This window comes from Parasteatoda tepidariorum, chromosome 5, assembly GCF_043381705.1.
Source record: "Parasteatoda tepidariorum isolate YZ-2023 chromosome 5, CAS_Ptep_4.0, whole genome shotgun sequence".
Taxonomy (NCBI): Eukaryota; Metazoa; Arthropoda; class Arachnida; order Araneae; family Theridiidae; genus Parasteatoda; species Parasteatoda tepidariorum.
In genome coordinates, this window is record NC_092208.1 from 48,019,354 (window position 1) to 48,042,873 (window position 23,520).

Below are 23,520 nucleotides of genomic sequence, written 5' to 3' on the forward strand. Positions count from 1 at the left end.
GGCGCTTTCATAAGCTATGAACCAACATTTTCCCAAAATGGATTATGTTTGAATTGGGAAAACATTGAATAGAACAATGTGAAAATCACACCTCTTGCACAATTCATGGCAAAAATAGATACCGTAATGGCAAAAATAGATACCGTAAAGAAAAAATATTTTAGAAAAAGGAAAATTAAGCACTTTTTAAAAACACCCAAGCAAAAAAGCACCTTTAAAGACTTTTTTTAAAATGAAAATAAGCACCTTTAAGCACTTTTTAAAAACGCTACACACCGTGTTAAGTGACCAAATCCATGAAAAGAATGTAGAAACTGAAAAATGGACACATTTATTGCACAAAATAATAATATTAACTTAAAATGAGGTTAACATTAAGTCTCAATGGTTTCATTATCTTCCACATATCATTAAAAGTCTAAGGAAAAATATCAGAAACACCATCTGTCAATTACAGCCCTAGTGTTCAGTCATGTCACAAAGGGTGAGCTAGGGCATGGAAATTTTGCTCCCTGACATAGAGTTTAGTTAAATAGAGGGAAATCTGCATAAATTTCATCGGTTACAGTGCCAAGTCTGTAATTTGCAGCCAAAAGTTGGAATGTTTAGATGTATATGGTTAGGATGCATATTAAAAAATGGTATATTTTAGTTTAGTGCATCTATTTCAACTCACCTGCATAGAAATAGCGTCATCTTCTTGAGTCCAGCAGTCCCCATCATCATCAAGAGCAGGATGAACAGAAAAAGATACCCCACTAAAATCTTGAGTGTCAAAATAATCTGGAAGATTTTCTTCAGAGCGTGTCTGCCTCAGGGCATTTATCATTTTTGGAGGAACAGGTGCACAGTGAATATTATCTACCTCAATGACTTCAACATAAATAAGATATGGTGCCTAATGAAACAAACACAGAAGTTTTAATAAATCATATATTTTATTGATTACTTATAAATAAAGATGAATAACACAGAGATGAGAGTAGGAAAAGAATAAAAACTCAGAAAATAAATAAAAAAGTGTGAAACTATTTCGCGATAAAAGAAAACATTTAAATTATTGAAATACACTTTTTTTTAAAAAATTATATGTGTGCATTGACAGTCCAACAAACTTTTAAGAATTAAAAGTATATAAATAATGGTTAATGAGAATAGAATAATAATAAAGTTAAACAAAATAAGGTAGAAATATTACGAAAAAAGTCATTTAACATAACTTTGTTTTCATTATTATTTTCTCTCTAGAAAAATTCACTGCTATTTTTAATATTTGTCGACAAATATTTTCGTAAGTTTAGAAAGTCAGAAATTCGGCCAAGAGTCAGAAGAAACTCATATCTGGTAACAAAAGATGCACTTTCAAGCATGGTTTGCCAAAAATATCCCTACAAAAATTTTTTATAAACTTTGTAAAGTTCTGTCAATCGATGACATGAAATATGATAATCAACTGACATTACAAGCTAAACTCATACTTTTATTAATATTTAGGAATCTTTTTATTTTCACTTCTTTTTGGTGATCTTTGTGTTTGTCAAGAGGTAGCAGAGTTGCAGATTAAATCATTAGTATAATTAGCATTTGTTTTAAGTTGGGAGTAAACCATAATGCTCGGGCCAGCCACAGCGCTGACTTAAAATATCCTCAGTGGTAGACTGATTATAAGTTGAGTCCCTTTGCCATCAGGGTAACCATGGGAGGATTTCGTGGTTTTCCCTCTCCATGTAATGCATATGTCAGTTAGTTTCCTCAAAAACTCCTCCGCAAAAGGAAATCACTCCCAATACTTGAGTCAAGAATTTCCTTGTCTTTTGGATCAGGTTCAAAATTACAAGGCCACGGAGTTGTACATTGGTAAACTCATCATTGGGTCGACTGTTCAACGACGGTTATAAAATAAAAATCTTAATACTGTGTTTTATAGATTGAAAAATAATAATAAATTGATAAGAACACAAATAGTCTTAGAAAATATTCAATTTTTTCACATTATAATGTTAAGACATTGTTCATTTTCAAGTATACAAAATTATACGCATTTAACATAAAAATTACTTACTTTATCTTTGGAATTTAAAACCACAGATGCTTGAGGCGGGATCCGTAAAATCAAGTGTTTAGTAGTTTCTGCATGAATTGGAAGCCAAACACGAGCTGGTAAATTTAGATTTAACATTGATAGCTCTGCTTGAAGCTTTTGAGCTGCAAAAATATTAAAGTATATTTTAATCATTTTAAAAGGTCTATTTGCATTGCTTTTGATATAGACTATAAGAGAATAAGACAAAGAAATGAAACAACAAATTAACATACTTTTTAATTCTTTAGTTAAGACCGGCTGCAAACGCAGCCCGATAGACATTAATGCTTGCACAAAGTCTTGCTCAGCACTTAAACGAGGAGCCTAAAACAAAATAAATATAATGCCAATAAAGTCATGTAAAAATTACAAATGAAATTTATATTAAAACTAACATTTTCTCATTAAATGCCGAAAACTAATAATTGTATTCATTTGTGAACTAAACAAGACTATTCATTAAAGTTTATTTGAACTGAAGATTATAACATTTCCTAATTTTAAAATAAATGACAATCTGTTATAGACATTATGTTAGATTCATAACACAAATTGTTCACTTTTTAAAATATTTTTACACCAATGAAAATTACTAAAAATTGGATAAAATATCAATGATATCAAAAGCTATTTTAACAAAAAATAATTTGAACTACTTTTTTTTAAAGCCAAGTTATGTGTTTTCTAAATCTGCAAACATGGCATTCGTAAACGATGGAATTGCTCCTCTGAATTGATCTAAAAATTCAATCAGGTGAGTTAATGGAACGATGGAATTGCTCCTTTGAATTGATCAATATTTCGATCGGGTGAGTTAATGGAACGATGGAATCGCTTTTTTGTATTGATCTAAAATTTCAATTAGGTGAGTTAAAAATTGTCAATGAATTTCCAAAATAATATTTAATTACCTGGCAATGACAATGAACAATCTGTCCTCTCAAATCACTGCATATACTTTGGCAGCTTTCAAAACATTTACATCCATTATCAAAAGCTTGACCCGATGCAAGATCTTTAGGAGCATGTTTACTTAAGCCACCTAATGTAGCACTTCTTCTCATAGCATTGCTACCGCCTAAACCTAAAAGAAAATTTACTGCTATTAGAAATTATATTCTGAATAAATATGTGCCAATATACAAGGTGAAAAGGATTTAATATCTACCGGTAGCATCTGAAAAAGATCTTTGATGAGTCTTTTTAGGTGATATAATAGAGCTTGCAGGTGGACAGGGAATGATAGGTTCCTTTGGCCTAAAAGGAAACAGATAAAATATGTTTATAATGTGTAATAATGTATAGGTAATACCAGTTTTCAAATGCAGTCAAATTTGCTTGCTACCAACAAAATTAACACCTTTCATTTTATTAAAGGCAAATCTCAAACATTGATACACTTTGAAACATTTTATAATTAAAAGACATAATTATGCTTATAACTACACGCATGTAGATAATATCAAACTTTTCAAGCGCAATTAAATAAATATAAAACAAAATTAGATTAATTGTGCTAAGCTAAGCAAGAGAATTTTAATGAAAGAGAGGGCAGCCCAAGTTACTACTGCATAGATAAGTGTTAAATTTTATAAATTTTAGTGCTATGGAGATGCTATGCAACTGAAGAGAATAGTGTTGCTTATACCACCACATTTTAGTCACATACATCCTTTAGGCTGTCCGATTATTTAGTAAGCATATTTTTGGCAATTTCAGACAATCTCTTTCCCTTTGAAAGTAAAAGTAAACAAATCATAACCCCCTCCATATTTATGTAACAAAGTCACAACACCCTCTCTCCTTGTTTTCCTTAATATTATTCATTCTTTTATTTTAATACTCTAATTTTATAATTAAATTCAAATAAAAGGTGGAACTCACGCAAAACAAGATTTACGTTTTCACTCATTATATAAGATTCTGAGTAGAATATTCTTCAAAAAAATGTTGTGTTTCCCTCTCTTGACCTCAAAAACTCTTCCAAGAATTTTTTTCAATCTATCTTTCCTCAAATTTAATTACAAATTTCAAATTTTTCCAATTGTAATTTTTTGGTACATTTTTTTCACTGCATTTTAATAAAAGTTTGAAAATACGGAGATTTTAATGCCATTTAACATGCCGATTATCATCCCTTGTCCGCAAACATAAGCAAATCGCAAACACCCTCCCGACCTTTATTGTAAACACTTAAGTGCTTAGGTGAGATTTTAATAGTCCCTTGCCTCAAACAAATTTACTGTCCCAACATCACACTCATACGTACTAACAAGAAGAGCCGAGTCTTGTGTTAGCTTAATGTTGTATTGTCACCACGTTTTAGTAACAGGAGTAGTGGGGTTAGTTAAAAATTTATATGCTAGACGTTGACAAGAGCAGTGTCATGAAGAGGTCTGAAAGGTAACTACTGTGCATTAAGTTAAAAGTGGCAAGATGTTAGGTTAAAGTCTTAAAACAAGACAATAAGGCCAACATGTGGCATATTTAGGAATATATTATTCTACTAACTATTTTATTTAGGAACATATTATTTTGCCAATTATTATTATTTAATACACTATTTTACCAATCAATCAACATTTTAAAAGAAACAATAAATTGTACATATTTCCTAATTAGGAATAGCTGGAATAAGAATTAAACTAATTTTTTCTTCTTCCTTAAGTAGCACTAAAACTTGGAGAAATAATTTACTTACACCTTCATCACATTATAAGAAAAGTATTCCACTATTTGGTTAGATGCATATTAAATATATGTTTCAGAAATAGTTTTATTTTATTAAAAATTAACATGATAATCAAAAAATTTTTTAAATAAAATTTTTTGATACAAATAAAAATTTAATTTGAAATTAAAGCAATTGTTTAATGAATATGCAAAAGAATAATTTAATAAATGGGAAAACAACACAGAATAATAACTAACAGCTGCTATTATTAACTACTAACAAATGATCGAATCAGAACTGGGACAAAATGTATCAACATAATTTTAAAATATTTTATTTTTAAATAGAATGATGAAAATAATTAATATTTTCTAACCTTAATTCTTCAGAAAGAATTAATTTCTTCAATTTTGAGCCTTGAGACTTTTTACGGGACGGCGTATTTTCAGAACAAAATGCTTGTAGTAACCATGCTAACTGTAGTGAAAACTTTATACTATTTCGACACCTAAAAATTAAAATTACTTTTATTACTCAAATAATACTAAGCACAACACAAAAGCATAAACATTTAGTCTAATTAAATACTTCCAAAAATAATATTTAACTATACACATTTTCAACATAAAATGAACAACTCTCAATTCTTAAATGAAATATTTTAGGCACAGCAGAAGATACAATATGGATGCTAATTTATAAAAATAACTTCCTGTGATTACAGAGCTATTTAACCATAGTAACAGCCTGCCTCACTCTCAGATAATGACCCAGTGTCTCAAATATAAATTACTCCCTCTTGATGACTTAATTTCATCATTTTTGACAAATGAAAATGATACATTCTATACATATATAGGAAAAAAATCTAGAAACTAATGCTTTGTTCTGAAATTGGCATGAATTCTTGGCATTTCAAGATGTACGAAACTTCTTTGAAACACAGTGCTTATACCTTAGATATAGGTATAACATTCTTCATTCAAAAACAAAACTTTACAGTAAAATAAAGAGAACTTAACTTCTTACTTGTAAAAATAATCCTGTCAGATGAGCTTATTGTGACCAAATTTCCTACTCTCCCTCCCTACCAAACTGTCACTTTCAGAAATAGCAGGCCTGTGACAAATGAACAAATGGTGATTTTAAGGACTAAGAATAAAGTAAATTAGAGTAGGAGGACAACGTAGACCCATTCTAAATATATCTTGTTTCTTTATCCACTGTTATTTACAAACATTTTTTTTTTAAAAAAAAGTTTATATTTTGAGTTGTGTACAATTTTTTTTTTTTTTTTTACTTGACATTAAAAAATGTCCTCTTTTTAAAAGTCAAATCTAATTGTCGAAATTTGTTGACTGTATAACGAAATATTATTAAACCTATATAAAACTATATTACAAAAATGAAAAGAAAAAAAACTGCCAGAAAAAAGGGGCTATTAAAAAATAGGAAAACTTTTTATAGCTTCCGAAAGTTTTCTGAAATTCTGTAGTACATATTGGTATGAGAATTTTTCTGGTAAATTAATATTATGTCTGGTAAATAAAATCTGCAGTAATTAACATGCCGCGAAAACTATGTTAAACTAAAATACTGGATACAAACTATTTTTTTAATATAGTAAGATAAATTGATCAATCATAAATAAATTACACTTTCTTGAAATCACACTTGCTCTACAAATTAAATAATTCAATTGCTTTCTACAAAAAATTCATAATTCTTACCTGTACACAAGGTATGGATGAATAGCTTCGGCTATATCGGAATGGTGGACGTACAAGCTCACAAGTTGCGGCAAGTAGAAATCTACACTTTGATCATCGAAAGTGAACATTCGATTGCCTAAAATAAGAAAGAAAATTTTTACTAATGCAGATTTTTAAAAACCAAATAATTACATAAACACATTACGGCAGTTACAAATTAATTGACTAACCAAATATGTTCAATTTGGAAACAAATAGAAAATAATAAAGATTTCTAAGAAATGTCGCCTAATTTTAGCTAAAATTTTGACTGTGGTACAACAGAGAAAAAACAAACATTGCGGAAAGGTAATCAACTTGAAGGGTATCACTCAAAAGTCCTTGTCCCCTTCCCGAATTTTCGCTAAGTAAAAAAAAACTCGAAACGCCTTGACAATGTAAGCTGGAGTAAACAAGAACAAGCATCTATACAAAAATATCCCCAATAAGTAAGTTTCATTTTCAAAGGATAATATTAAATTCTTAGAAAAGGGCATTTGCACCAAACATTAACAGTGATTAAGTAGTCAGTAATAGGAAAGGTAATCAAACAATTTTATAATAGTATTCCCATAAACAAAGTTTGATGCTACAAAGTAATCTTACTTTCATGAACACTAAGTTGATGGAACTTCCACCTTCCAGATATGATTAATACACGTATATACCGCGCGATATGCATAGCATAATATACTACGGAAACCGTTCACTAAAAATTTGGCATTATTTTGTGTTCGCAGGAAGTTTTTCATTTTATTTAAATCTGCTTCCAGCGCCAATCTAAATTCGGAAAAATCGATCACATTGAATTTAGATTGATAAACTGAACTATACTATAACTTCAATCAGGATATCAGGAAGGCTGTCATATCAGGAAGAAGAAACTTAAGCCCATTAACGGTCCTTTCACAAGCTATTTCATCCTTAAAACGGACCATTTATAGTATTTTTTATCTTTAAAAACGGAACCTCCATAAAATTCTTTCATAAACATACGAAGCCGAATCAGCAAATGATTTTGTTAATTATCTTGAATGAATATAATTTTAGCACGATCGCAATGGTATTTTTCGTACAATCGAATAAATCGAACCTTAATTTTACACATTTACAAAAAATCATGGCCCAATTCTGATTAACAAAACTGAGCACATTTTTCACAAATTAACAAGAACAGAACCTTTTATATAAAAAAAGTCTGAAGAAACCTCTGCTGACTACATAACCCGCAGTCAACGGAAAACAGCTATGAAATTTTTTTTACATTAATACTTTCTTTTTTTTTTTTTTTTTGTGAACTAAAAAAGAGAAAATTTTAAAAACTTTGAAGGGAAAAAATAAAAATTATTCTTTGAAAGTTCGACATTTCCCCTTAAATAGAGAAAAAAAAAAAAAAAAAAGTCACNATATCACAACACTGTAGAAACCAAAAATCTTAAATAACAGAACTCAGCTTTCAGAAAAAAACAGCCCGTAAGACCAGTCATAAAATCAAGTTATGTAACCTCTGCTCAGTATCAAAGAATAAATGGGAATTTGAACTCATGAATCATCTCTCTTGAAGGACAATACAAAAGCTGCACAATGAATGAATACAACGCTGAGGAAGTATGAAACGAGTAATAATAATAATAAAAAACATTCCATAGATTCCTCATCTTTTACTACCCCCCCAACTAAACTAAGGGACTGTACTTTAATAACGTTAAAAAACTCTCCAGTAATTTTAAGAGTATTTCCGGTAATTCTCTTATCCCAATTAACTCTCCCTTTCTTGTACAAGATTATTACTCAGAAACCTAAAAGCCTTAATTTTATGTAATAAAATTCATCATTTGGGGTCGCATTTTTTTCTTAATATTTTTGACCCTCCGCCTCTTTTATCAAGTGCCACACTTAATCATTTCCACAATTCTTCCTTGTTACAAGTCACGCGATATCGCAGAAAAATTGTACTAGTACCTCAGGAACAAAACACAGGTTATGGATCATAATTCTAATTTCACTTTCACACTTTTATGAGCATTATAATGATTAGCTGTGAACTCATTTTGACGAAAAATGTGCAAAAATATAAAAACTAATATTAAAATATTTAATCACTGATTTAAAATATTGTATTTTTTTTTAACCAAAATCTGTATGACACACTTGTTACTACTTCCTTCCTCCCTCCTTACCTGAATTTCTTGAAACTCCTTCCTTCAAGCGTGTAATGAGTATTAGTTAATAGCTTTGCGATAATTAATAATTCATTTAAACTGTTAATTAAATGTGTTGATTTTTTTCATATTTTCTTATTTAAGATCAAAAAAATTAACGTAAGTTATGAAAAATACTCTAAAAATTTGTCAAAATAATAGTTAAGTGATGAAATTAAAAACTTGCTATCTTTAAAGATGTTAAGAGAGTTTACAAAAGTCGAAAGCCAATTTTAGTAAAGTTTAGTTATTCTACGATTCTACTCACTTAAATTAAGTTAAAATGTATGACCGACTGCTTTAGTATTTTAGTTACATTTAAAGGGCTGAATTTTTTATCAATTTATAAGGATTTTTTAAGCATTAATTTATCAACACACTTTATACTTCACGTAAAATTTGAATAATTCTACTACAGAAAATTATAATAAAACACCCAGCATAAAAAATATATAAATACAAATTACAACCCAAATATGTTATCAAATAACAACCCAAAAATTTAGAATATTTTAGAGGAGTTAGAGCAAATATAAATAAAAATTAAAAAAATAACTATCCGTATAATATTTTTTTTCCAAGTATCAATGACGATGTTCTCTGGCCAGTCTTATAATGGACACTTTTTAAAAAAAAAAAATTCAGTGAAAAAGTATAAAGAGAAATTTTTTTGAAATCTTAAAAAGAGAAACTGAGAATAACAGCTACAATAAACATATTGTATTCAATGAAAATATTTCTGTATTTTAAATGAATAGATATGTCAAATTGCCAAAACCTAAAAAAAAAAATATTTCATTAACTGATTTTTAAATTGGATCACTTATGCGGCCACATATAAGAAGCAAAAGTAACAGATTATAATTAGAAAATAAACCGCATAGCTGAGGAATTTTAAAATTAATACTAGTAAGGCAAAAGAAGAAAAAAAAAATACGTAAAAAATTATAACACCTTTCACTGTTGTTAAAATCTCTAATAAGATTTACAGAGCCAACCGAAAAATAGAAATTCATTTTCATATTATTATTGATAATTATTAGATGGAAAAAAAGCAAGATCAACAATGAATATCAAATCGGTAAGAATTAATAATATAATGAACAAATAATCTGAGTGCAAAATTGAACACCCCTTACCTCCATTTTTTCAAAACATTCCTTCATAAAAGCATTATAATCCACCATTTTCTTTTCTTTGCTCTGTTATACATAGGGGGAGATTTCACTATAATGCATTAACTATGCAGTTCTCGTCATTGTTGTCAAAAATGCAGTCTTCTAGATATAAAGACCCCGCGTTAGTGAACCTGAACAGTCCGCAAGATACCTTCTATTCTTAACGATAAAAAGGTCAGAGGTATGAAACTCAGTTTGAAATTTTTTCCCACTAAGCTTCACAATCCCCCCTCTCCAAATATTTGATTGTCGGACAATTAAAAAAAAAAAAAAAACCTACGGAATATTTTAAGTTTAAATTTATTCTACACTGGTTTATGAAATGAAAGTATCCATCAAACGCATCTTTTCAGGGGTTAGCGGGAAGGGGAAGATTCCATAGGATTTTTAATAGAGGGAGAATTTGAACCAAATTACGTATAGGCTTGATCGTAAATTAAATACTTTGGCTCTGAAATGGGGTATCAATTCAATTGAGTGCACAGCTTGTCTTAATATTTAAATCTTGAAGAAATTTATTATGCCCGTAGTTTTTATATACATAACTCATTATTTATTAATGTATATTAATAATTCACAATTTATTAATATATATTCAGGGGTCTGACCAGAAATTTTGTGAAAGGTCCGTTTTTGTAAAATTGTGAAAGAATTACTCGCAATTTGTGAATATAAAATAAACGTTAAGTCACATTCTTTCAACCAGGGTCCGCTTTCGTGAATTTGTGCAAATAGGGTCCGTTATTGAAAAAAAAAATTTTTTTTAAATTAGTTTTTAAATTGTAAAGACATACAAGATTATGCTCAACACTGTAAAATTATAATTAGAAAAATTAAATTTTAAAAAATAAACANGTGTCCACTTACATATTCGGTAACTAATTTTTATTTGTTTAAACAAAATTACTTTGTTACAATATAGTATTCTAATACCAAAAAAAGTACTTGCGTGGCGTGAAAATATCTTTTGCGATGTAACTCTTTCAAAAGTACATAAAAATGGTTGCCATCAGGGGTGTACATGTAGATTTGTTAAATGCACCTTGTGCGCCACCTAGGAACCAAATCTAGAACCCGACACTTGAAATTTTTGCTCTGTTACAATCGTACCCTGTTACAATTGACCCCACTCTCCCCTACACAGCTTGTCTTAATATTTAAATTTTGAAGAAATTTATTATGTCTGTAGTTTTTAAATACATAATTAACTATTTATCAATATATATTAATAATTCACAATTTATTAATATATATTAATAATTCACTATATTATATTATCTAATGCCCCCACAAAAATTTAAAATTTCCTCCAAGAACTACTAGAATTTCCAATTTTTATTTTCTAAGTTCTGCTCACGTATGCGTAAAATCTAAATATTATTTTAAATAAAAAATGTATTATTATTATTATTATTATACGAAATGTGATATTGAAAATTATTTTACAACAATCAATGAAATTGTTTTAGCAGTATTTAAATATATCAATGATAAACAACTGAAAAAAATTTTCTCAATCGCAAATATTTATCACTGGAAAATTCGAAAGATCAACGCACTGACTAATATAAAATTGTTACCCATAATCACCTCAAAGCCATTCAAAAACAATTAGTTACTCATTTAAAATAATGAGCCAAAAACGAAACGAAGAAGTTCCCAAACGCTAATTAAAAACCTAAGTGACACTCGACCACAAATAAATCGCCAAGAGTCTTTAATCAAATGCACAAGTCACAGATTTAACTTGGCACTGCTAATATATTAAAACTAACACGTGCTACCAAATGAAGTGACAGTGTGTTAAAGTCAGAGAGAATATTAAAAAAAATGGAGCAATTAAAAGATCGTTAAAACGCAAAGATAGATAACCGGAAATTGAACACATTAATTAGAGTCTGTTGCAGGACTTTCTCTTACAGTTGAAGATTAACAGAATGTAAGAATATTTCACTTTTTATGTCCCGATAAGATTGTGTAGATAATCAATCCCAAGGAGCTGAGTTTTGTAGAGCAAGTTAAAACTAATTAGCGTTTCTTTGAATTTGAGTTTTTCTTTTTTTTTTACACCGCAATTATTTATAAGTAATTTTACAGAAAATATATAAGCGTTTCAGACACTAATACAAATAAAACACTGAACGAATGTAGAATTGAATTCGAAGAACAGAAGGTCTAATTTAATACTTTCGAAATTACACAAGGTGGTTGTGAGAGCATTGATAATAAAACAAAAAAAAAATTATTATTAAAAAATTATTTATTTTTTAGTTTTTTCCGCTCTTAATTACTAGTGGTTGAAAAAACTCGCAGGCAACGTTTAAATACAAAAATAATTACCGATATACATATTAAGGTTATCAGAAGAAAAAAACTGAACAAATTTGAAATAAAATAAAAACACTTATAAATATACGACTATTAAAAAAAATTACATTAACTTGTAAAAAGTTAGCTTAATGCTAGACATAGCTGATGTTAAAGCAAAGAAAAGAAAGAAAAAAAAAAGACAATGTCATACTAGCCGCTTTTGGCAACCAGCTTCCGTCATTTTTCAAAAATATCTTCACTTATCAACATATAAACTTTAATGGTAACTGCACACCTGCATTTAAATGTTTTAATTCCTTAGCCCCTCCTCTAATCTTAACGTCTTAATTAGTTTCAAATAATATACTAACCAAATTTTTTGATCGTCTAACTATTCTCCGTGCGGACGTATTTAGAGTTCAATTTTAATTATTTTCAAAAGATGCCTACGATATTATCAAAGTTCTTCTTAAACTCAAATTTAGTAAACATCCCAATGCTCCACATCCATTACAAGCTGTACTACTTCCTCGAGCCATATCTTCGAAAATAAAAAATAACTTGGCCCTCATTCATGAATCTTGGCTCAGTAAGGGTTCTAAGGACCTTCATTTTTCCAATATTGGCCCTAAATAGATTTTTCCGATTCACCCGATATTTTACAGCCACTTTACAACCAATATCGGTCTTATATAGCATTGTCAGATAAACCCGCTATTTTATATCCATTATTTACCCAATGTGAGTTCTATATTGGCCAATGTAGGCCCTATATAGGGCCATTCTAGGACCAATATTAAAAAATCTAGTCATCCCAATTTTTGTTAGAGATAATATTTGTGCTATTGCTCGAAAAAGTCACGTACACGGTACCATAGCATAGCTTATGTCTAAAATTTGTTCAAATATTTTAGAACGGATCAAATATAAATCTAAATAATTATTTCTTAACTAAGCATTTCGATAAAAAACACAAAATTATTCTAATTCTATTCTATTCATTATAGAACCGCAACGATCGTATATCTATTTATATGTGATTAGTGTTAGTTATTTTAACTTTATTTAAAGGTTATTATATTAACTGTTAAACTTTTGTTAAATTGCTAAAAAACTAGCATAACAACGATAGAGTATTCGATTCTAAAATCGTAATGGAAGGAAACATTCAAAAGCACAAAATTATTCTAATTCTATTCTATTCATTATAGAACCGCAACGATCGTATATCTATTTATATGTGATTAGTGTTAGTTATTTTAACTTTATTTATAGGTTATTATATTAACTGTTAAACTTTTGTTAAAATGCCTAAAAAACAAGCATAACAATGACAGAGTATTCGATTCTAAAATCGTAATGGAAGGAAACATTCAAAAGCAAAATTATTCTAATTCTATTCTATTCATTATAGAACCGCAACGATCGTATATCTATTTATATGTGATTAGTGTTAGTTTTTTTCCACGTTATTTTAACTTTATTTATAGGTTATTATATTAACTGTTAAACTTTTGTTAAAATGCCTAAAAAACAAGCATAACAATGATAGAGTATTCGATTCTAAAATCGTAATGAAAGGAAACATTCAAAAGCCAAAGAATTCTTTTGTAAGATATTTAGTTCATTTGGCGACGACACAATTCTTAACTGGTTGATGTAATGTTAGTTATGTAAATCGCCTAATCCAAGCGAGAAAAGACATTCAAGTAGAAAATTTGACTTGATTCCCGAAGAATAAGCATTGACATACTACTCGCACACTTAGAGCATAAAAATAAGCAAAACTGGAGAAATCTAAAACAATGTTAACTAAACAAATAGTAACGTAATAACTAAAACAAAGCTTCTATTTTACTTCTGTCGTTCCAAACTTAATTAAGCCTATTTTAAAATCAACATTGTTCGTTAAAGCATTTAGTGTTACGTAAACTGTAACAAAAGTTAAAATCTTTGAAATGACGAAATCCACAAACAAATGGCTTAAAAAAAAAAAATAATAAAAAAAAATAGAACTGTGTGCATGTTAGAGAACGCATTTAAAATTAGAGGATTAATAAACTAAATTAAAACCATTCGTACAAATGAATTAAAATTGTTTCAATACTAAAATGGCCTTCAAAGATTTAATACATTTTAGTTTTTCTCTGCACATCGAATTTCCACTTTTAAATAATATTGCCAATTATTTCTAAAAAGGAAATCGTTTATAAAAGAAGTAACAAAGAGAAATCCATAATCAACAAAAAAATAAAAGGGTAGATTTTTAAGGTAAGTGAGGAAAAGGTAAATTAGTGAAGCTTTTAACAAAAGGCAGAAGAAAAACATGCCCTATTAGCAAAGAACTGGAGTAGTTTTTTCGTGTAAGAGTCCTTACTGACCTATTTTTGGTGCCAGATTCGGCAGGACGCGTGTCCCTGACAAAGGAAAAGGTTCTAGACAAGCACGCCAACCATTAAGAGCTGGCCAAAACACAAGACATCCGGTACATGTCCCTGACATTTTTCGGGAAGAATCATAATTTCAAATAGTATATTATTTATGCGAAAAAGTAGGATACATAAGGTCATCATACAGTAACGAAAATAATAAAGAAATAAAAAAAATCAATATACATTAAGTCGCTAACTAATACTTTTAGATAAAAGTATTAGTTAAGCGAATTAAAGCGAACATAGCGAATTAAAAAAAGCAATTCAAATAAGTATATCATACGTATGAATAAAAATGAGTTTAAAAACTTTAAACTAATTTTTCGGTTATTTTCAAATAAAATAACTTTGTTAGCAGCAATTTTTTTTAAATAATTTTTCAATGAATAGATTTCACGTCATCTAATAACAATATATGAATTAAGGGCTATCCATAAGTGATATCTACACTTTTTTTTTTACCCTAATATTTTTAATGCTTCCACCTTTGTAAAAAAGAGCCACACTTCACCATGCCACCCCCCCCCCCTCCTTTGTCCCATGACATGATGTCATCAACATTTCTAGTCTATCACATCTGGAGAAAACAATTAAGTATTGAATATGTACTTATTCATGAAAAAATATAAAACAAATAATAAAAAAATTCTTAGATGTTTTTATTTAAATGATTTTATTTCAACAAAATTAAGTTTTTTTTAAATTTTATTTATTTAATAATCGGCGTTAAATAGTCGGTCGAATTCTGAGTTTTAAGAATTAGTTCAACTCCGTAATCTTATACTTTTGAACTCAACCCAGTATGCAAGGAAATTCACCACACAATGTTTGAAACTAGCAATCGTGGAGGATATCTTGTAGCAAACTAACAAAACATAGAAAGGAAACCTACGAAAACCACCAACTGTAAGCCTGACGACAAGGGGATTCTAACCCATGATTCGTCTATCACTAAGAATATTTTACGTCAGCGCTGTGGTCGGTGAGAGCCAGGAGCAGAATTTGCACCATCAAGCCACTGCTCGGATTCGAATCTAGGTCACCTCTTTGGGAGGCAAAAGTTCTAACTCCTGAGCTATTAAACCAGTCGGACGTCTATATTTATATAATTACCAACCATAACTTACAAACTCCCACAGATATTTAAACACGGTATATTTCGAACTATTATTTTTACTTTATTAGTATTTATAAATAACAAAATATATTTACGAGCTACTGTTTAACACAAAAACTCCACAGGTTTTATGATTTCCAAATTTTCCGCCAAGTTTTTAGACTATTTAAACCAGGTTTTTGGCGCTTTCATTGCAAGAACAAATTATGGTTAAGAGCTGTTTTTAAAAAAAATATTAAAAATAAAAACAATAACAAATATTAAACAGTTTAAAAATTCATTGTTTACTTGTTTCGTGAATTTAATAATTTAAACATTTCATTATTTAAACCATAAAAGTCTTTATATTTGATTGATTAAATATTAAATTAAATACTTTGATTTCTACGGATATGGAAGAAGTCGAAATTAAACCAAAAAATTATTACATATATAGACGATCCCTTACTAATTACTAACGGAAACAAACATTAGCAACAATTTTTCTTTACTTCTACAAAAGATTTGCCATTTATGAGCATACAATTGCCATTATTTTGACGAAATACAAGTGCTTTAAAAAAATTAACTTAATGCCTCTAAGGTCGTTTTTTTAACAAGTCACATGATAGCTTTCATGACCACGAAATTGTTTCCCAAGGCCATCAAGTTCTTCCGCACGCTGTAGTGTAAATGCTATTTTAGTTCTAAAAACAAACCACAACACCCTCCAGCTGAGGAAATACGCTTAATGAATACTAAATGACAAATGTGGCCGGAATTTTCTCCCCCCCCCCCTTTTTATGATTAAGAACTACTATAATTTCGCGTTAATTGAATTCGGCTGAATTTAATACACTCAACAAAAAAAGCTAAAAACGAGTCGTAAAATATGTTACTAACTGTAAAAGATGAAATAGTGCTTCTCTGCTAGTACGACTGCTACATGGGCCGTTAATAACTGGTCGCTAAAGAATGGGCCCCAAGACATGAATATGTTGACATTTATATATATTAAGTCTTTAAATTACATTATAATTCCTTGAAATTTAAATTGCGAGCATGATTTTTAACTTAATTATTACAATTATTCTAATTTTAGTCTCCTTTTCTGTCCCTATTCTATATTATTATTGTTAAAATAATTAATAAAAAATCTGCATTTTAAGTTGCGATGTGATTAACAACTCTTAATTTAATTCTAGTAGATAAATCGAGTATTTATTAAATAAAAATCCTATTTTTAAACAAACGTAAGTGAAAACAATAAAGCTGATAAAATGTAAGAATAAGAAATTACAAATTTAAGCAACTAAAAAAAAAAAAAAANAAAAAAAAAAAAAAAAAAAAAATAGTAGCCGAAATTTTTAACGCTTAAAGGATTCTTAGGCACAAAGACAAATCAGACGCTATACCGATTTGAAAAATAAGGTGTCAGAAAAAAAATACATAAATTCGAAGTTTCAGGGAAAGATACACATCCAATGTAACTAAATTTGTTTCGAACTTAGACAAAAAATTCTTTAAAAAACGATTACGATTCGATAGTTAAAATTTAAAATACTTATTCGATATAAAGTTTGCTGCATTCTTTAAAAATCAATGTGTAAATAAACATCGTTGTGATTAAACCTTATATTAAAATACTCCAGCAATTTATTACAAAGGATACATAAATACAGCAAACAAAGCAGTGCTTTATTTACATTTTTTGCCATGATTTAAGGAGAAAAACACGATATTAAAAAGGCGGAGGAGGATATCGATTGCGGAGCGAATCGAACTTTAAGGTCAACGCTCTCTCAACATCCATACCAGATGTGATAGGATGAGCGTTTCAGGTTATTAAATGACAACAATATGACAGGTTTGCAGGAAGAGAAAGAGCCGAGACACCTAATTTAATTCCAAATAAAGTGAATATAAATGAACAATGACACATTCTCAAAGGCGACAAAGTTATAAAATCTTTATTACAGTTTCCTTTCCGTTTCTCAGAAGGATCTTAAAGTGGCAATTTTTAAATAATTTTTCAACAATATTTTAACTTCACCGTTCAAAAAAGGTCAAATTACAGCATCTTTCCTTATAAAAAAAATTTACAATTATTTTATAAACATATAATTTTTCTTATCTGCATTAATTGATTATTTAAAAATAAATCGTTCCTCCCATAAAATCAAATATTCTCTTTAAAAATGACTGGATATTAAAATTAAAACAATTTTAGACAATTATTACCTTTTGAATGTAATTTTAGCAAACTAAATCATTTTGTTTGCACCCAAAAAAATCACAAAAAAATGTTCACCACAAAAAGTATTCTAACAAAAGGATATTTTTCTGTGATTAACAACTGTTTACTTTACTTAACTGTTATCGCCAAAGTTATTAACATTTCATTACTTCTAAACAGGAAATAAAAGCATGACTATTAACATTTCCAACAAATCATATAAGGCCTAGATATTTGATTAAAACATTTCAGTATTATTCAATGTCATCCCATCTCGTCTGAGAAGCAAAGAAAAAGTTGATTAGAAAGGGAAAAAAAATTCTTCCAAGAAGAAATTCAGATACCTATCTCCATAGCATAAAATTATGTTTTTTTGTGAATAATATATTCTCATAGCTGATCTGAGTTTGCAACAACTCATGACCGCAACGTCAAGTTTAGCCTATCTTTAGCCAGCGCCCTTTATGTTTATTCTGAAAATGGTGCAAAACGTTAATAAGGAGAAAAGTCACAGTTGTAAAAAAAAGAAAATCTATTTTTTAATATTTTAAATATTACTCCAATACTGCATTACCTGGGCTTATAAAAATCGGCAACATATGGGAACAGGGCACTGATTTTGATAATTTTCATCTAAATGAAAAAATGTCGCCAAATTGGAGATTTTTTAAAAAGTTTAATAACTTTGAAAATATTTTAATAATTTGTCCGGTCTAAAGCCCAAATAATTCTGTATAGCAAGATGGCATTAACAGTAAATAATTATAGCCTTGTTTCAAAGTGTAAGGCATTTAAGCTGTGGCTTTTTTTAATTTTTCTTGGCGACAAAATCTTCTATACACAATGTTATAAGCAAACTGAAAATCGTACAGAAACCACACTTCAACAAGCTTTTCTAAAATACTAAAAGAAAGGGGGAGGACTTCTCTTGGAAAAACTAAAACCAGTTGTCAACAATGTCCAAACCACTTATATCTCAGAGTGCAAAAAATTTTATTCACTCGAAGCCTCTGAAAGGACGAAAAAGAAATGGCAATCTTGTGTTTAATTACATGGGTGTTTATCTCTCTATTCACATGGTGGACAATGAAGAAACATTATAATGTAATAAGAAAAAACTCTTAACAATTTCTCTAGCAATTTTAGCTGGCATCCATTGCAGATTACAACATACCAACAAAGCATACAATTTCGGAGTTGGGCAAGCACGCAAAGCGGCAACGCTGTGCTGGTCAACCGTGAAGTATGTCACACACCTAGTCACTTTTACTGGAATTACTATAATTACTACGATGGCGCTCTTAAGCTGTGTTTACATCTCACTAGTGAAGTTTCGCCAATGAGGAAAAGTTATACTAACCTAAAGAAAATGAATACCACGTAGTGAAAGTTGAAAAGCATTAAGTCGATGGCTATTTTAACTCCCCACTCCCATTATTTACTTAGCTTCACAATAACAAAAAAAAAAGGTTATGATCTGATAGATTCAAATAAAAGTAATGCTTTGGAAAAGGGGTGATGGTATTCAAAAATTGAAAAAGGTTACAAAATTATATCTGCAAACATGTAAATCAAGTTGGGAAAAATTATTCTATATCTATTTTATCTGAAAGATTAGCACAAAAAGAAAAATGTTTTTTTTTTAAATGTAATAAGGAAGTAGCCTTGTTTTTTAATTGTTTCATTTAAATTGAAAGATTGAATTATTTTAAACTATGAGGTCATCTAAACAAGAATTACCCGAATTCGAATGAAAAAAATTTACAGTAAGTCAAGAGGGTGATAAATTAGGGTTCCGCTTAAGACTCATACACATAAACAATAATCCACATAAGACCACTAAGATAAAATTTTAAATGAGAAAACTTTTAAAAATAAATAAATAAATGGTTCGAGCCGGAAGAACTTTAATCCGAGCCCGAGATACATGAGGTTTACTTAGAGCCAGAGTTTGTCTGGGATATACGTCGGTCAAATTTAAAAAGGCCAAATTTTTGCTATTAGGACTTAGTTGTCTAAAAAAGGAAATTAACCATTAAAACCATTTCCTCAGAATTAATAAGTTTTACATTTTTTATACTTGATAACTGTACCAAACGTTTGTTTAAAAATAATAAAAAGTTTACGAAAATTTTATTATGAGTCCGAGACCAGCCGAGCCTAAAAAACTATTGCCAGTTAACAAGCCAGAGACGTCTTATCTCTAAAGCAGGTTTAAAAAACACACACGGTCAAAGTTTTCGACTCGTGTTTAACAGATTACGTAAAATTATTTCTGAGGCCATCCTAAACATCTTTATTACATACTTGTTTTAAATTATTTCTTTATTTTTCGAAAATATCGATCACACAATTAAAATTGATAGCCATTAAAAATCAAACGGTTATTTACGAAAAATAAAACAGTTATATGCGATAAAAAAACACACGTTTTTATCGCATATAAAAAGCACACGTTCATATAAATATGAATGGACAATTACGATCGATTATTAAGGTACAATTCAGCTAAGATTTAATAGGAGTTTTTACCATTTAGTGTCATGGCACTTTCAATGAAAAAAATAATTATGACATTTAATATTTTTGATAACGATTGCTTCTTTTTAATTTTATAACAATATTGATGTTACAGGCATGCCTAATGTATGTAAATCTCGTTGAAATTTTATTACGAGTCAGAGCATTATCCGAATATCATTAGTTTTTCGCGCCCAGAAAAAAAAAGTAAAATAATTTGATAGAGATGGTGACATAGCCCAAATTAATTATTTTTGTTTAATAAATAAAAAAAAAAAAAAAAAACTTTATTACTATCTACTTTGTTTAATGTTAATAGCCAGCCATTAATTGTCGGTTTTTTTTACAACTTTTTTTAGAAGCGCAGCTTCCAAAGTTTTTTTTTTCTTCCCTCTCTCTTTATTTTGCCAGAAATACGTCACTAGAAAATTATTCATTCATGGTAAGTGTGAGATAAAGGCAGTCCCAAGGATAAGGTGTTTTCTCAAGGATGAAACATTTTACAAGAATCCTTAAAAATCTTGAGCCTCCCAGACTCGCATTTGGCAATCTTCCTTCCTCATAGATTAGTCAGATGGCGAAGAAAACGCCACGCCCTCCCAAGGGCCCTTCAAGAGAAGCATAAAAACTGCAATCCATAACTTTTAGCCCTAACAAATTAATTCGTAATGCAGCTAAATACTCTGTTCGCGTGCATGCAGCATATCTGTCAATTGCTTTTCCTATATCAGTCAGGAGGGACTTAAAACAAAGAAAAGTTTCTCATCCAGTTAAAGGTTAAGGTCCGCGCACCATTTTACTTCCATTACTTATTTTGATTTTATTTATAGATTTACCCTTCGCATGTTGGTTGTTATTTTTAAGTGGTAGTTAGGCAGGAAGAGTGTGGAGTTAGGGGTGTAATAATTGAACTCAAATTACTTTTCGTACTGTGAATTTCACAAGAAAGAAAATTCTACTCATAAATTATTATGATAACAAAACGCATTGTTTAAGAAACAAAGCTGTTATTTTGCGTTAATTTGGTACAAATTTCAGTATAAGGAAGCCCCGCTCGCCAACCCGAGAAGTACTTAGTAAAATCAAAATTTCGATTAACCATGACAAAATAATTAAATAATAATCAAAGAAACAAGGCAAACTTAATAAATAAAAACAAACTTATAAAAATAAAAAAATACAATTTTTAGGGAGAAAACTCAAGCAAACGATTTAATGCAGCCCCAAATGGAAACACAGTTTTGTCAAAGATGCACAAAGTGACCAGTGAAGCCTTTTAATTTGGCTCTGAACTGTCTTTAACACTAATAAAAAAATTGAGAAAAAAATCAAAATATATGAAGGAAAAAAAGTAATGGAAAAATATTTGGGCTCCTGTGCTTTGTGATTGATTGATTTCGATCTTTCTCAGAGTACCAGATTGCAACCATTTAATTTTGCAAGTTCTGTTTAAAGCAATGTCTTAGTATATGAGCTATGATGGCTCAGGCGATAGAACGTTCGCCTTCCAATGAGGTGAATCGGGTTTGAATCCCACCGATGGCTGGTCGATACGAATTCGCATCCGGCTTGCACCGATCACAGTGCTGATGCGAAATATTCTCAGTGGTAGATGGATCATGGGATAGAGTCACTTTGCCGTCAGGCTAGCCTTGGGAGGTTCTCGTGGTCTCCATGTAACGTAATTGAGGGTTCCACCGAAAAGTCATCCACGAAGGCTAATTTCTCCCAATACTTGATCCAGGAGTTCCTATGTCTTCTGGATTGGGTTCAAAATTACAAGGCTACGGAGTTGAACATTAGTCGTAAACCCGATAATTGGGTCGGCTGATCAATGACGGTAATAAAATAAAATGTCTTAGTATTAACAGTAAAAAATTTCTAATGCATTTTTACAAATGAATGGGAAAGATTCCTTATTCGAACAGTAAGTACTAAAGCATGTGATTTTAAGATTCCAATCCCGTTAATCCGATACTATATCAGGAACAGTAAAAATTTTGTTTCTAACTAAAAAAAAAACAGAATAAATTAATTTTTAAGGTAAATAATTTTTTTTAAATTATTTGTCATTGTAATCTGTTTGATTTTTCAGGGGTGATTGTGAGCCCAAGTCGAAATTCCGGAAAATTTCTTGAGTAAGAAAAAAAAAAATTTTTTTAAATCGGAAAATTAGAAAAAAAAATTAAACAAGATTTTTTCCTTTTTCTCAATACTTCTTAGTCAGGGTGCGTGGTCAAATTATTCAACAAAAATAAGCACCTTTTAAGCACTTTTCAAGCACTCAAAAAATATTTTTAAGCACTTTAAAAAATATCATAACTAGGCAGGGTTGGAAAGTTTTTGAGAATCGACGGTTTTATCTTGTTTTAACCGTCATGTCAAAAAAAAAGCTTTCGGCATTGTTTTTGACAATTGTCCAAAATTATGAAATTTTGAATAATATAAAACGAATAGCGTTTTCATACGCCAATGAGTGACTGACTGAGTGATTGGGGTTGAATTAATTATGAAAACGTTGAAGAGAACAATGTGAACTGCGTCTTTTTGCATAATTCGAAGCGAAAATCTCATTTTGAAAAAGGGAAAATTAAGCACTTTTTAAAAACTCCCAATGAAAAAAGCACATTTAAGGGCTTTTAAGAAACGAAAATCGAAAATAAGCACCCTGAAGCACTTTTTAAAAACGCTACGCACCCTGTTAGTTTACTTAAAATATATTTAAAATTTTAAACATACCTATACCATTTACACATACCAATGATGACTTGGAGAAGTAATTGAAATTTATCAAGATGTCTTTCTTTCTTGAGTTTATGATTATAATAACTATTTACTGGTAAAAAAATTAATATTAATCTTGAATATAAGCTGATAAAATATCTGGCTCTCCCTCACAAACAAATAAAATAAACTGAGTTTTTAAGTTCCACATTTGAAAATTTGATTTCCGGAAACCTTTGTGATCAATGATTTTTTTTAAACGTCTTAACCTTCGATCTCCGGAAACTTCCGGATCACGGTTAGCGAAAAATCCGG

General features: G+C 29.6%; 1 protein-coding gene across 2 annotated transcripts in view; it reads right to left on the reverse strand.

Moving 5' to 3' along the window:
* LOC107446926 (phosphatidylinositol 4-kinase beta fwd) overlaps positions 1-23,520 on the reverse strand; it is a 68,688-nt gene that overhangs the window by 8,545 nt on the left and 36,623 nt on the right. For both annotated transcript variants that reach the window (XM_043039201.2, XM_043039202.2), the window contains exons 3-9: positions 6,488-6,605; positions 5,134-5,265; positions 3,252-3,340; positions 2,995-3,167; positions 2,317-2,407; positions 2,063-2,205; positions 677-898 (exon numbers count right to left, since the gene is read on the reverse strand). In XM_043039201.2, the coding sequence (XP_042895135.1) occupies positions 677-898; positions 2,063-2,205; positions 2,317-2,407; positions 2,995-3,167; positions 3,252-3,340; positions 5,134-5,265; positions 6,488-6,605 (968 nt within the window). The remainder of the gene's footprint in view (positions 1-676; positions 899-2,062; positions 2,206-2,316; positions 2,408-2,994; positions 3,168-3,251; positions 3,341-5,133; positions 5,266-6,487; positions 6,606-23,520) is intronic.